The 15478-nt window shown below is 36.5% G+C and overlaps 1 protein-coding gene across 1 annotated transcript in view; it reads right to left on the bottom strand.

Annotated features, from left to right (window-relative positions):
* PPM1B (protein phosphatase, Mg2+/Mn2+ dependent 1B) overlaps positions 1-15478 on the bottom strand; it is a 57562-nt gene that overhangs the window by 2540 nt on the left and 39544 nt on the right. The window contains exons 5-7 of the mRNA XM_027903596.1: positions 14987-15104; positions 9395-9506; positions 6195-6252 (exon numbers count right to left, since the gene is read on the bottom strand). Coding sequence (XP_027759397.1) covers positions 6195-6252; positions 9395-9506; positions 14987-15104 — 288 coding nt within the window. The remainder of the gene's footprint in view (positions 1-6194; positions 6253-9394; positions 9507-14986; positions 15105-15478) is intronic.

The raw sequence follows: 15478 nt of genomic DNA, 5'->3' as shown, positions 1-15478 counted from the left end.
CGGGTGTCCTGCCCGGGCGGGGCGGGCTCTGCCGAGCGCTCCGGCCCCGGCCCCTGCGCCAGCCTGAAACTACTGAGCATCTCCTCCAGCAGGTGGCGGTAGTTCCCCCTATGATTAATTCTCATCTGCCTCAGCGCCTCCACCAACTTGCCCTGCGTTCCTCCTTCCTCGGCCGCGCCGGGGTCCTTTTGTTAAGATTCAAGACCCCAAAGAAATCATGTAGTTAAACTGGAATGTTTTCTAACGACATGACAAAAAAAAAAAAAAAATCCCCAAACAAAGACCCCACACAACCAAACCCTTTTTTTTTTTTTTTTTTCTGATTGAGAAAACACTAGCTTTGCTCTATTTTAATTTAAGACACCTTATTAGGAACATACATCTTAGAATTATATATTTCATGTTCATCTTTTGATACAACACAAGAAACGATAACTATTAAACCAGTATTTTTAATAAATTCACTTCATATTGAGCCAGTCATGGTACCTCCTCACAATCAACTCCATATTTATTCAAAATGTCTTTTGATAAAAAATACAGCTGATACTCCCCAAAATGTTGGTCATTTGTCAATGGAAAATTTTGAAAATTTAAGCTTCTTTAGCCACCAGGCCAATATATTTAACTATGAATTTCTGCACAGCCAATAGCAGCACAGTTCTGTGAATAAGTAGGAGAACAGTTAACCCTACTGATAGCAGTTTAGTTCAAAATAAACGCTCAGTGTTTTAGTAAACAATCTCTGATTTTCACATGCATGATGCTGCCGGAAAAAAAGCAAGCAGCTACCCATTAGCACCAGGAGCGATGGTATTTGAACAACATAAGACACACCTTTGGCAGACTGTGTATTGCCAAAAAAATTAGCAGGTAAAACAGTTATGTAAAGTCAAGCCTAAAGAACCTACAGCACAAAAATCTGAAAAACAAGTGCTGGTTAAGGAACGGAAGTTTCCTTAGCAAAAGACCTATTTGGTTACAAGCCTTCTGTTTAAAAAAATGTTGTTTGTTCGTTGGGGTTTCTTGTTGGTTTTCTTTGGTTGGTTGGTTGGTTTTTTGGTGGTAGACTTATACTGATACTAGATATTTTCAAGTGCTAAAGCAGTACTGTTCCTTTAAGGGAATAGTCCAGTTTACATTATTAATATCTAGTAACTTATCAAGCTAGACAAATGGAACTGTATCTCTGGAAGCTGGCAGATTTTGCAAGACATTAGAGACACAGTCCAGACTACCTTGTTCTCATGCTGACCTCATTTTATTGTCATGTAGTCCAAAAGCTTCCTAACTACAAGTATTGCTGTCACTCACTTACAAGCTTAATGGCAGTATTAAGAAAATATTTGGGGGTCAGTAAGATTTTGCATGCTGTATGTAATGCTGCTGGAAGAGAAGCCCCAAGACTGATCAGTATAGTCCAAGTTAAAAAGGGGACAATTTTACTACAAAAATTAATATCACTGTATATAATGCTGTCCCTCTAAGTTTAATTTGTTACTTAAATAAGAGACACGCTTTCAGGGTGGTTTGCTGGTCTCAGTTTGAGATGTTTTGACTCCCATGTACTAGCATTTTCATATTCAAATATGAAAATATTCAAGAGAATATTCAAGGATTCAACATTCTCTTCAAGACCCCAATGAGGAGAAGCAAGATAAAGGAGGTAGTTTTTATATATTAAGTGGAACTGGTTTAATGCCTTATTGGCACAAGGTCAGTGAAAAATCATGGCATCAAGATGAGGATACAGATGCATCCTGTTTCTTAGGTTTTGGCAAAGAAAAAGCCTCAAGTTATTTATTTATCTAATACTAAACAAGGCAGCATAGCTGAAGACTTTCCATTTTTTAAAATTCAAAGCATATCTAAATTCTGTATTTCATCTATTCCATCAGTTTGCTCTGAGGTTGATATTAACAAACACACACTCTGAATTTCCACATTTCACAATACCGAGACCTTTAAAAATTCCTTTGGCAGACTGAAGTGAATAATTTTGCTCCCATGCAACACTGAAGAGTAAAAAGCAATAAGCAATATAATAGCAGCCCTGAGACTCCTAAACAATTCAAATGCTAGTAGGAGATGAATTAACAGTGCTGTTAGTGTTTGATATTCAGACTCACATCCTGCACCCTATTCTACAGCAGGCTATTTTGTGCTTCATGTGTGTCCCTCAGTGCTAAGAGACAAGAAACCCCACAGACAACATTACATACTATACAGACAGAGGTTTCTCTCTAATGATGTGAGGCTAGAACAGGTCCCTGAAAACTCTGGTTATTGTGCAAGGTAGCATCTGTCTTCCTTCACGTTCCAATTCAATTTAAGTGCTACTGACCATAAAAACAAGAATAAATCTGTGCTGGCTATATTCAGCATGAGCATTGACAATTTTTACACAAGTTCTGTTCTATTATATTATGTGTATAACATGGGTTAGCATGTATTAAGGACTGGATTTACAATGTTGTGAGAAAAGCGTTAAGAATTGTGTCCATTTACATTTTTTAAATTATGTGTAGCAGCCCTTAATGACATATGATTTGGTTCAGCAAAGTGCCAGAGTATATTATTACTAAAAGTAAGAGAGAAACGTGATTGATTTCAAACAAGATGCTCGAAGGCAGCTTTAAACAAGTACCACTTGGAACTATTGACACGGCCACTGTAATTTTAACACTGTTCCTTGTGTTTAAGGAGATATATATATATATATATATATATATATATATATATATATACACAGCAAAGTAGTCTCCTCAGTTAGTATTCTCCTAGTCTTAGGGGCACATCAAAAAATAAAAATGGTCGAAGAAGCAGTCATAGAGAAAAAGCAGTGCTTTTTTAACACGTTAGAATAACTTGGTGATATTGTAACATTACAGTGGTAACAATTATTTAGCTATGAATAATGCCTTTTAAATTCCCTTTAAAGAACTGAAAGCACGAGTCCCCAACACGTAACAGATTTCTGTGCTTTCGCTCATATTCGTAAAGACACAAGCCACAACATTTACAGCAGAAGTTCCTCTGCTCAAGCACTGGTAAAGTTATTCTTTGTGACCTCAGAGCAGGGCTCCCTCCAGCCCCTGATATACAAAATACTTGTACTCTGAGATACCTAGCAGAAAAAGCTTAGGACTGCTATACCCTACAGCCACACACCAGTGATCTCTGCTGTAGTAAGGACCCTTTCACTTCTCAGTCTCTTGCTCTGCTCATCATCTCCTTATTTAGGCTCCATGTTAGGGATCCTCACAAAAGGCATATGTGAAGAACAGAAAAGTTACTCTACAACCTCTACCTTGGACAACAAAAAAAAGTTTCTAAGCACAAAACTACCTGAAATATTTACAGTGCTGAGTAAAACAAAGCTAATTTAGAAAGAGATACAACGTTGATTTTAATTTATATACTTTCTAAGAATTTCCTTGCAAAGCTATTATGATCCAGTTCATCACAGGATTTCAGGTAACTATTTTAAATTATAAAACACTTAAAAGTATACTTTTTAGAAGGAAGTCATATTCTCAAGTGCAAAAGTTAATTAGATTGTTTGCATGGGGTTGTTTTTGTGTTTGTTTGTTTGGGTTTTTTAATTGTTACACATGTGCATTAATACTTTTAGCAGCTAATTACATTATTATTTTGCCAAGGTAATAAGAATAGTTCTAGCTTGATATACAATCGTAAGATGAAGATGATTGGTACAGGCAGACTTTCCCTTCCAGTTAGCAACAGCAATATTCTGCACAACACCCACACTTGACACGTGTGCACTGTTAACTACACATGGGGAAAGATACTCAAGTGCAAGCCATTGCCCCTCTGTGCTCTGCAGACTCAGCATCCTTGTCTCTAGCTCCTCATTTTTCGTATGAAGATCTGCTCTTGCTTCCTACTACTTTTAAACAGGGGCATTATTAGCTTCATTTCAATCTCACTTGGCAATGTCATCATTGGGATGTACTATATCTTTCCTTCCTATCTTTGCTTCCTGTTACTGAGAGATCTGTAGCAATGTTATCATATATGGGGACATTCTGAAGAGTTCTATGCTGAGTAACTGAACAGCTTCCTTCCCTTTTACCCTCCCCAGGCACCAGAGCATTCAGTTCAGAAAGCTACAAGATCACCACATATGCACCTGAAACTGAGTAAGACCAGCAAGGAAATCATTTTCCATCATCTCAAAAGTGAGCCCCACTGAATGAATGCACTTCAAGGATGGTAAGATAACTTGCTGGCAAAGTGCAAACAGGAACTGCATCCTTCACCAAGCAGGAGATCATCCTCTCAAACTGCTCTGGGTCAATATCACTTGGGATGGGAAGAAGAGAAGGTGCTGACTGCCAAATTACATCACAAAATCAAATTAAAATTTAATTCAGTCTATATAAAACACATCATTGTTCATATTTACACTTATATAACAACGTAAGAAAAGTTTACAAAGCAGACTGGCGTGTACTGTTGTGTTCACATCTATGAGAGAAGCCAAATTAAATGCCAAACCAGGGATTCAAATGGCAAAAAAGGTCAAAGCTGGTAATGGTATATTCTTTAATGAGCATAATGCATACTTAGGTCAGCTACCTCATTTTACTAAACTAAAATGGACGATGCACAAACACTTTGTGAAAGGAGCCAATAGACAAAAGGATGCTGTACTGCATGTTAGGACTTTGAGCAAGCTTGCATGGCTGTTGAAAAGTAAATTTGGACTTAGATGCATCTTAAGTGTGACTATGGCACATGACATTTCTAAAAAGTAAGCATTAGACAAACTTTTAGGTTTTTTTCTTAAAATACCAATCAATTTGTAAAACCTAGGCTGTTCTTTTTAAATAAATCACTTAAACCAGTAACTTTTCCCCAAAAAGCAGGAAAAGTTCTGGCTTAATACAAAAAGCAATAGCAGGCTGAAAGAGGTGCAGAGTTTCCTGAAGGACTAAAGAAGCTGAAAAGAGAAAAATTTTGTCTAGCTTGTTTTGGGGTACTGTTGCACAGTTTCTTGAAAGTGAAATGAAAAATGTATACTCTATCACTTTCAAACTACAAAAAGGAACAAATTCTAATAAAATTAGGAAGCTAGAGATTTCTTCTCTATTTGTGCTCTAACAGAACAGTGGCCCCTTCCACCCACCCGAGCTTTCTAACTGCAGAGTATAAATCAAACACAGGTAGTTAAGAGAAGATGACAATGGGAAAGACAATAATAATTGTGGTGAGACTGTATTTACAATCTCAACGTGCACAACTGATAATTCTGAGGTATTTCAAGTAAAAGTTGACATCTCCTCAACACCATTCACTGTAATGACTACCTGACTGAGGAGCCTGTAGCCATCTCAGAAGAAAAAAAATATTACAAAGGATTTACCAGAATATGAATGGTACTTTCACAGATAACTTCACATAAACTGTATAGAAAATAATATGTGTACAAGCACTGATGTTTTTTATCAGTTATTCAGTTTTCCACAGTTTTTAAACAAATTTAAACATAATTGACAGGAACACCGGTTATTACTTATTTATACTAAGAGCCACCTAATAATCAGGCTTAAAGCTACAGTAAACCATATTTCAACATACTACTTAAAAATTCAACTTAGTAGGAAATCTAAGGCATTTCAGAAATCAAAACTGATGTAAACTAAAATCAATTTACATTTTCCTTAGACCAGTGCATATGGGATACGAAAAGATAGTTAAATGCTAAAAAAAGAGTCAATATTAGTCTCATTATCTATTATTTCAGTGTACAAAGGTCTTCTACACATACAGAAGACAACAGGAAGTGTGTCTGCCCCCTCTTGTACTAAATTTCTGGACAGTAGACATACTAGCTAGTTAAGTAATGAATTTGCTGACCACAATTTCTTACAATAATGAACCATAATTTAGAAAAATCCTGCATTTTGCCTCACAGGTTTGACTGAGAAAACGGTAGTCAGTTAGATGCTTAAAAAGCCTTCAGAACTGGGTGTCATTTTTCTGCCTTTTTGAGAATGAACTTCTACATCAAATCCATCCAAAGCAAGGTAAAAATTACCAGTATGCTACCACAGATATCCTGTGTTTATAACACTTTATTGACAGTGATGTACACTTCTGCTTAATGTATGACACTACTTCGATGTTGACATTAACAAAGAGATATAGCAATCAAAATGAGAACTTACCCCCTCATTCTCTCTGTGTGGATTCAGCCTACTATACACAGCTTCAATAATATTACGCCTAAAAAGAGAAGTTTTTAAAAAAATTTAGCACAACAAAGGATTTCCAAACACTGTGAAAAGTTTGAGCATGGCAGTCATTTTAAAGTGTTGGAGGTATTTTTCTTTTAACCTGACTTTTAAAAAGATGAAGCCCACTCTCAGTGTCTTTACTCACTTTCAATATGGTATTCTGGGATCTAGCAATTGGTCAGGATTTGTAAAGACTAAGCAAAATAAAACATTTTCTTGCCTTACCCTCCCCATGGCCTATCTCTTTGTGTCTTTAGAGCTGCATCTCAGATTTTGCCAAGAGTAACATTTAAATTCCTATTTCACTTATTTTAACAAAATTCTTTGAGTTTGCTGGGTTTCTTGTGAAGACAGTTCTGGTTTCCCCCATTTTTATTACATATTTTCAAGTGTGGTGCCCAGAATATACAGCCTCTGAGATATGCTGTCTGCTATTCACACTGTAGAAATTAGAAACCAAAAGCCACTAGCCAGACTAATTCTGGCAGTGCCACTTAAGCCTGACCTTCAGAGGCAGGCAAAAAAAACCACAAAAAGCTTCACAGAAAATAAAACCCATGGTATAAACAGATTTTTGAGAAAAACGTTATGTACCTACATCTTCAAATCAATGTTAAATCTGGGAAATGTTCAGACAAGTATAATAAACATGATCAAAGTTACTGACAGTTTCAACAAAAAAAGAACTGCTACACGAACTAAGACTCCAAAGTCTGGAAGTGGTCAAGATCTAGAGAAACTGTCTTACAGAATGCAAGTAAGCACCAACTGCTGACCCCTCCAAACAAAGAGCACAAGGGCATCAGCTGAAGACAGCAGCAAATGTCTCAAATACACACTGATGGCTCTTGATGTGACAGAACTTTCTGCCCCAGAATAATGAGGATGCCACAAAATTTGATGAGGCTCCTTCTGAACATATTTAACATATTTAAGAAATCTAGAAAGGTTGCTTGGCTGAGCTAGAATGGGATCCATCAGCCTTGATGGAAGATCTTCCTAGAGAAAAGAAACTGAATCTTTTTGCAGGTGATACGGGAAATGGTTCTCTCCACTTAGTTCCACATTTAATGGTGGAGGAATGGCACAATTCTGACCACATGTCTGTACCAGAAAAAGCAAAGGCACCTCACACCAGTGTAATTGAAAACACCTGGACAGTCCAAGCAAGGCTGCCACAGAAGCAGCAGATAGCCATTACAGAGGGTTTAAATCAGACTCTTTTTTAAATCACTTTCCCTTCTTTGAACAGTGAATTTCCCTGTGCTTTCCTTTGATGGTAAAACTCAGGAGCAAGATGTTGAGTGGTACTAACACCCGGGTGCCAGGGTTGCTCAGGACTTTGGTTTACTTCAGCCAAAAATAACTATTCTTGAGGAAGTACTTGAAGTTATAAGCAGATCAGAGCCAAGCCAGAAGCCAGTCTTTGGAGAGTAAGATTTTAAAAAATAAAACAGCACCATCAAGTAACCACAGCAGAGCTGATACTTGTAGACCTCCCGTCTCAAAGAATAAGCCAGTAGGGGCTTCTATACAAGTGAGAAGCTTGAAAGAAGTACACAACACCAACACAAGCGGAGCTACTGCAGAGGTTCCTAAGGTCTACAAACATACTCCTGGTCACAGTAACATTGCATTGCATTTCTTCAGCTCAGACATACATCTGGAGCAACTATAACTGGTGCTAAAAGCATGGATGTCAGCCACAGACAAGCTCTTTCTGCAACCTGTTTGAGCCAGGTCTTAAGAGTTCAAAAGGAAGGACAAAGTGTGAGTTCTTCATGACCTGGTAACATCACAGGATAAAAACCTCAAGACAAAAAACATTCTCTTGTTAGGACAAAAATTTAAAGTTATGCAGTATGTAATTTTGAGTTGTGTAATAGTGTTTTTTCAAGATTTCCATTCAGGAGCTCAATCCTGCAAGTAAAGTCAACTTAAATATGTCACTGGCTGTCTTTGCCCTAAGTTTTAAGGTCAAGAACAACTTATTAATACTGTATGATATTCTCTTGCAAGAAACTGCAAATACGCTCCCTGAAGTCAGGGGACTTTAAAATACAAAAGGGAGAGAAAGGCATCAAAAGGTAAATTCTGAATCAAGCCCCTGAAAAAATGTAACCTGGATGACAAGAAATTAAAATAGACTTTATATGCAAAGGTTCTGGAATAATGAAGCAGTACATGATGCAGGTATTAATGAGCAAAACAACAGAACACAGCAGTTGGGAGGGATCAGCAAGAACAGGCAAACACATCTTCTCTGAATGCCTGGAATGCACACAGGAGGAGAAAAAGGCCCACAGCACGTAGGTACTTTGAAGGCTACAAAGATATAGTCATGGCAAACATGGCTCATGAGTAAGTACATGCAATGAAAATAGATGTATATACAAATGCTCGAAAGACAGGACTTCGTGTTTTGTAATATACCAAGATTCCAGAAACAACCTGATCTACATCAGGGAACAATAATGAATCCTACTTTCTGGGGAGTTCTACATTAACAATTGTATATGCACTTCTAAGTTATTTTCATGAAATTACTTAAATTATAATTTTCTAGAACAACACCATTAGCCTCTCCAGAATACCAGTGTAATTTCTGAATATTTATTCCAATTAACTTTTAAAATGCATATCCTAGTTGAATATTTTTGGTTATGTAACATTCAGTTTTAGACTAAACAAAGAAAAACAATTTTTTTATGAGAATGTTTGTTGAGCAAGTAAATCCTGTCCCAAACTTATAATGGACACTAAATGGTTGGGAGAACACAACATCAGGAAAACTGATCTGGTATTTTGATTTTCCCATTATGTTACTGACAGCTCTTAACAAATGTAAAGAAGTAAAAAGCCAAGAATACGTTTATTTTTATTTTTTAAAGTGGACATATAGAAATAGTTATCTAGTAGGTTATGTACCAGAATATGACCAATGTGTTTGTTCTTACCATTCTGGAATGGGAATAGTGACACAAATGTTTACATACTGCAAAAGGTCAACTAGCTTGAAATACAAAAAAAATTATTTGAGTATAGCTAGTAGAATAAGAAAGCTTTAAAATATTTAAATGAAAGAGTTTCAGTGAATTTAACAGTTCAAGAACTTCTAGTACTGTACTCACTTGCCAGCTAAACCACCTCCTGGTGGTAAATTAGGGATATTCTCCGCAGTTAAAATACGAATAACATGAGCAAGATCAGGCATTCCTTCTTCACCCGATTTTTCCATAATTTCTAATTTAAAAACAGAAGAAGTCCTGAATTAATACCACCCATTGGTTAAGACACTGACACATAAGATATTATCACTTTTTAATAGAGACATTATGAAAAAGTTAGATGTAAACAGGAAAACATTCTTTACATTTTAGATTAACGGTCTTTGCATGGTGGAACAGAGCAATTCAAATTCATAGTCTATCTTTCTGGTATGCTTCAAGCCTTCCTCTCTCAAGAGAAGCTTAGAAGTAGACTGTGAACTGAATGAAACACCCTGAAGATTGCAGCCTTTTCTCTTTGAAAAAGACAGCAGCTGGGAGTACGTTTCAGTTACCCACCCATTGCAGGGCAACACATAATCAGAAGTTACACGCCATAAAGCCAACGCTTCCGAGGGATTCTGTCACGCTTTGATGTGAGTAACACCTTGTATTGTCAAAGGCCTGAATCTCCAGTGCATAAACACTATGCCCATCATTTAAGCAAGGGGATATATGAAGGATATAAAATATTATCTCTCAGGTGGCCAAAAAAGAACACAGAAGGGATGAGGAATAATTAAAAATAGGGTATTCATTTTCAAAGCAGAAGTATGACACAAGTCCAGTGCTAGTAAGTTCTTCTACCTTGGAAAAGAACTGCCTAAGCTGAAGTAAATCTTCCTATGTTCTTTTTCATCAAAAGAGGTTCACCAAGTTATCTACAAATTGTAGTTGTATGCATGAATCATGTATTTTTAAGAGAGGATTTTTTTTTTCTGAAAATAACCTAAGTTAAGGAAGAGAGTGCCATTTCCTGTAGACACTGTTCTAGATAAAAACCTTTTCTTTGAGCCAAAACCCGAAAGGATTAAGAATGACACCTCTCAAACATCATCCTAAAAAGACTTTAATCAGTCTCTATCTTGGCTACTATACAAAGATATACAGATCACTTAAATTTCTTACAGTTGATTATATTCTGGGTAACTGATGAAGAGACTGCAACTTAAGCCAGCAACAGCTACAATTTGAGTTTCTCAAGTTAGTAGAATAGCACATCAGCTAGCTACTTTATATCCTCCATCCCAAGTTTCCTGGTATTTAAACCTCTCTTGATGTCTATCCCTTATCTAGAAAGCAAGTTATATACAGGCTTCTCTTAGGGCTACTAAAATCAACAAAGTGCTTGGCAAAGTACTCACTCTGTATCAGGGAGATCTGTAGGAAATCCCCCCAAAAGCAATCACTTGTAGAATAGTTACAATAACAAATAAGGCACTATGCACAATTTTAAGCCAGCACCATACAATCTTTGCAATGAATAAGACAGGTACACCACTACTAGAAGTGATGAAGCACTGCTCTGTGAACCTTGATGTATATTCTCATCCATCCTTTAAGGATGAATCACGGCTAGCAAAGGAAATGACAGCTGAACAAGTATGCCAGAACCTTAGGATTTTGATCACTCCTTCCAGTCACATTTGCACAAGTTAGCCACAACTCCTTATACATTGCATCCTTTTGTACAGTTCTACCTAGTTAGAAGTAACTGTACTGCTATAATTTTGCTGAGATCCATTTGACAGGAAATACACCTTTTGTATACAGTACTTTTTATACACTACCTTTTACATCACGAGTACATCTAGTTCTGTACATAGAATAAGTAGACAAAAAGCAAGAATTAATAAGAAGAAAGGCTACAGGAGTAAGTAATTCCTAAATATTAATGGAAGCATAAGTTTTTATATCTTCATAAACACAAAGGAAAGCAATCACAGCTAAGGACTGATCTATGTTTCTTGGTACTGGAAATTTCTACTTTATACTGTGTATCAACCCCTCAGGGAGTACTGAACTGGACCATGAGCATCTTCTCTCCATTTCTAGAAGGTGCTAAATCAGGAATTGTGGTTGAACTGACCATCACCTTTTTCTTTTCCTGATACTGGAGTGAATTATTTCATCTGGAATCTGTCCCTCTCATTAAAAAAAAAAAGCTTCCTAATAGAAAATCGAGAATAAAGCAAATGACCTTTTTTTCATTACACATCAGTTAGCAGATACAGACTGTGGATTTGCTTGACAAAGGCCACTAGAGAAAGAAACCACATGTTTTCAGAAACAGATTTATGGGCATTTACAAGGTTTTCACCTTCATCTCTATGATATTAAGAATAACCCTGCAATTAACTTTGCATTGCTAATATAATTCAGACACTTCAAGAACCATTTCCTGATATTATCATGTCTGTAAATCCATGAAGGTCCAGTACAAAGTCTACTACTTTAGTCCTAAAATACTTGTCACTGAAAGCCTAACACTTAACTCACAGATAGGCATTTTGAAAATTCAGCTAACATTGTATTTCAATTTTATGTAATACAAGTCCCCACCAGATTACAAGTTCTCTATGTTCCAGCACCTCCTATCATGCCCAGCTATTATGACAAATCAGTTTTTATATTCCACACATGTAAAATGCATCATCCAACCCACTGTATTAACTGAGTATTTACTAATAAGACTGTTCAAGCCTACATTGATCATGTGCCCCTATTTATGATTTACGGGGTTAGTGTTTACTGGGTTTTGTGGGGTTTGTCTGTTTGTTATTAACTACAACTCTGATGCACCCTTTCAAATAAAATTGAACATAACAGAGAACTGAATTGACTTCTGTGCCTAGTTTTCTCTTCTTGCGACCAAACTTTGGATCTCTGAAACACAGAGAAAGTAGTGTTTGCAAGTGGCAGTAAGAAAAGACCCACCCAGCACAACTTCACTACTGTCCAATACACCTTTATGACAAGTGGAAGGTGCCCTACCCATGGTGGGGAGGTTGGAACTACATGATCTTTAAGGTCCCTTCCAACCTCAACTATTCTATGGCTCTGTGATTCTGCTTTGGAGTTTGACCAATTAAATGACTCAAACCAGAAGCAGGGCTGTGCTCACAGTCATAAATGACTCAAGCACAAGCTACTGACTACAACCTCATCAAGTATTTCAGTATACTCAGAACTGGCAGCTTTGGAATGTAGTTATCCACCTTTTGTCAACTTCAAGACCCTCAAACTAGCAAAAGAGCATTGGTATATAGTTCTTCCACTAGTAAACTCTGACTTGCTGAATATGCTTTTTAATAAATCTGTTACAGTAAAATCTCTTAGTACTGAAATAATATCTCTTTTAATAACTCTGGAAAGATCTCATGGAACTACTAACTCAACTCATCATGAAAATATACAGAATCTCAGCATGCTATTTAGGAAGGAACAAATACAAATTAAAAATGTTACATACACAAATATTAAACTGCTTTCGAACACAGACCTATTTTTTTCACGTTTTTAAAATCAAACAAAAGTATGCCTCAAATACAACTCTTCAATCTGAGCCAGAGCTTAAAATGCCCAAGTACAGTAGTGAAAAAAGAAACAGTTGCCTAAAAGGTTTGATGGGTTAGTCCAGCCAACTTGGCATTTAAGGTCCACAAAAGAACAGAAATAATAGTCCATGCTGAATAGTGTACACTCATGAAGAACAAACACCAGTGATCAAACTATAATTGCTTCAAGAAGTCCCAAGGGATTTTATAATAAGTTCCAATGTTGCCCTGATTTATACTAGTCACTTACTGAAAGACAAGAGTATCCAAGAGAACTCATAGCTTCTATTTTTGACAACACCTATCTTCACAGCTTAGTAGTTCTAAGACAAGCTTATTTGTTGCAGAATGTTTTTACTGCAGGTATAAATAAAATTGTTATTGGCAATCAACCAACTGCTGATAACGTGTGGGTTGTTAACTTTTCAATAGATTAAAGAAAAATATCATTCATGTTAATTTACTGTGTTCAAAGACCATTATTTCCTTTTTGAAAGGAACAGTCATCATCTAGAAAGGCATTTTAAACAAATCCATATTGTCATAATGTATCTACCAAGCTCTGAGTTTTTAGAATTAAGTTAGTTTAAACCTTTGAGGCACAGCTGTTTTACCCACTGTTGTCTAGACTACACTTAATCTAAAGATGAATGTAAACCTGATTAAGGCAGTTGTCCTCTCCTATTTAAAACAAGTTCCCACCTGCCAAAACTTTTATTACAATTTCATAGGATTTATTAATACAAAAATTTGTTAAAAATCAGATAAATATTTCAAGTTCTTCTGAAGTCTGCTTCCTTGACTTTTCCACTTGTTGACAGAATTTCCTCAAATATGCTAACTATCATTCCTTGCTAAATACTTGACATTTACAGGCCTTGCACTCTGTCCAATTAGTCGAACACAGAATGAGACACGTCATTCGGGAGAAAATAAAATGAAGAAAAAAAATCAAGAAAAACTGAAGCAACAGAAGGTTAAGCTTTGAAGCAATTGATTTCTCTGAAGCACTTAAGCTCAACAATCATTTTGAGTTATATTTGGAATGACTACACATCAGTTTAGACTACACACCCTACAATGTTGGGTTTTTTCTTGGCGTGTAGTATTTAGTTAAATATGACAATAGAGCTAAAATTCTCAGTTAATCAATTCACTCTGATCCCAAGTTATTTGACAGCTTTTCCATTAATCTTAACATTCACTTATGAAAGCAATAAAACACACTGCAGTTCCATTTATTTTTCACCTATTTGCTAACAGAGAGGAGCCACCAAGAAGCTGGGAATAGTAACCTGTAACCACTATGCACACCTGAGTGCTGACAGTGGAGGTAACTGCTCCTGGCTCTCTCCCAGAGCCCATTAACAGCTCCTGTTCTCTACTCTGACACAGAAGGTAACAAGTATTTATCTTAACTAGTGTCATCTAGGAAGCCTGGGATGTAAGCCAAGTTCCAAGAAACATGCCTAGAGTTAGCATTTGAAGTGACCATTAGTGCTCTCTAATCTCAACATTAATTACAAATAAGCAAACCATTTCAATTTACATCCCATTTGAACAAGAGGAAAAGACACCACACACAATAGCTGTGAGCTCAGAGATAACTTGTATCTGAAGGCCTTATTACATACATATCTAAATTTAGGTTTGCTGCATCAACTATCTAGATTACTGGGACACTGACACAAAAACCCAGTACAGATTTTTCTTGTTGTCAAAAACTTCCACAGGAAAGGGAAGAAATAGTACAAGTACCCCTTGAATATTTTATAAGCAGGACATTAGCAAGATCACATTTTACTGAACCGATTTAACACTTTGCAAGTTTTGGTAGTTGCATTTTGACCTGTACAGATAGCAGTAAAAAACCTAAAGCTCACATTAAGAAAGTGCTTGCAGAATACCGGGATAAACTAAGCACATGGCCTAAAACACTTTTCCTGACAGACAAAAACTCAGAGTTGTAACCAGGCCTGAACTTGACCCAACATTAGGTGGGAAAATGGCTTTCAGAGTTTTTGTTTTCATGCTCAAGATAGTTATGACACTATTGTGGTCACTATCACAATCAAGTTGTTATTGGTTCACTATCTAGTCTACAAAATGGATTTCTTACCTTCAACCCGTGATTCCAAGTACTTATCCAACTCGGCATCTTTTTTCATTGCCTCATCTGAGACCTTAGGAGCATTTGAAAAGCAAACTAATACGATACTCATGTTATCACGACTCCCCTACATGACAAAGGAAAAAGAGAAGTCAGTATCTTTAATCTTATTTTTCATTTTTCTACTCTAATCACATTTTTACTTGTTCCAAATACAGCAGAACTACTAGTTTGAAATTAAAATCTTAACTTTTTTTTTTCTGTGTCACTGCATATTGTTTCTATGTAAACCCAATCTACTGGATAATTCCTAGCATCTATGACAACAAAACCTTCTCCTGAGGCAATTAAGTAGGAATTTGACATTAGTTCCTTCAAAAATACTCAGGAGTTAGTCTACATTGCCCTTTGTACCAAGCATATGGGGACACCTATCAGTTACTGTTATGTGGTACAATTCACATCCTAAAGACAGAAGACAACATTCTAATAATGTTACAA

Source organism: Empidonax traillii, unplaced genomic scaffold, assembly GCF_003031625.1.
Source record: "Empidonax traillii isolate 1590-97213 ecotype Southwest subspecies unplaced genomic scaffold, ASM303162v1 scaffold984:size454904, whole genome shotgun sequence".
Taxonomy (NCBI): domain Eukaryota; kingdom Metazoa; phylum Chordata; class Aves; order Passeriformes; family Tyrannidae; genus Empidonax; species Empidonax traillii.
The sequence above is the reverse complement of the archived record's forward strand: the minus strand, read 5'-3'. Positions and strand labels throughout refer to the sequence as shown.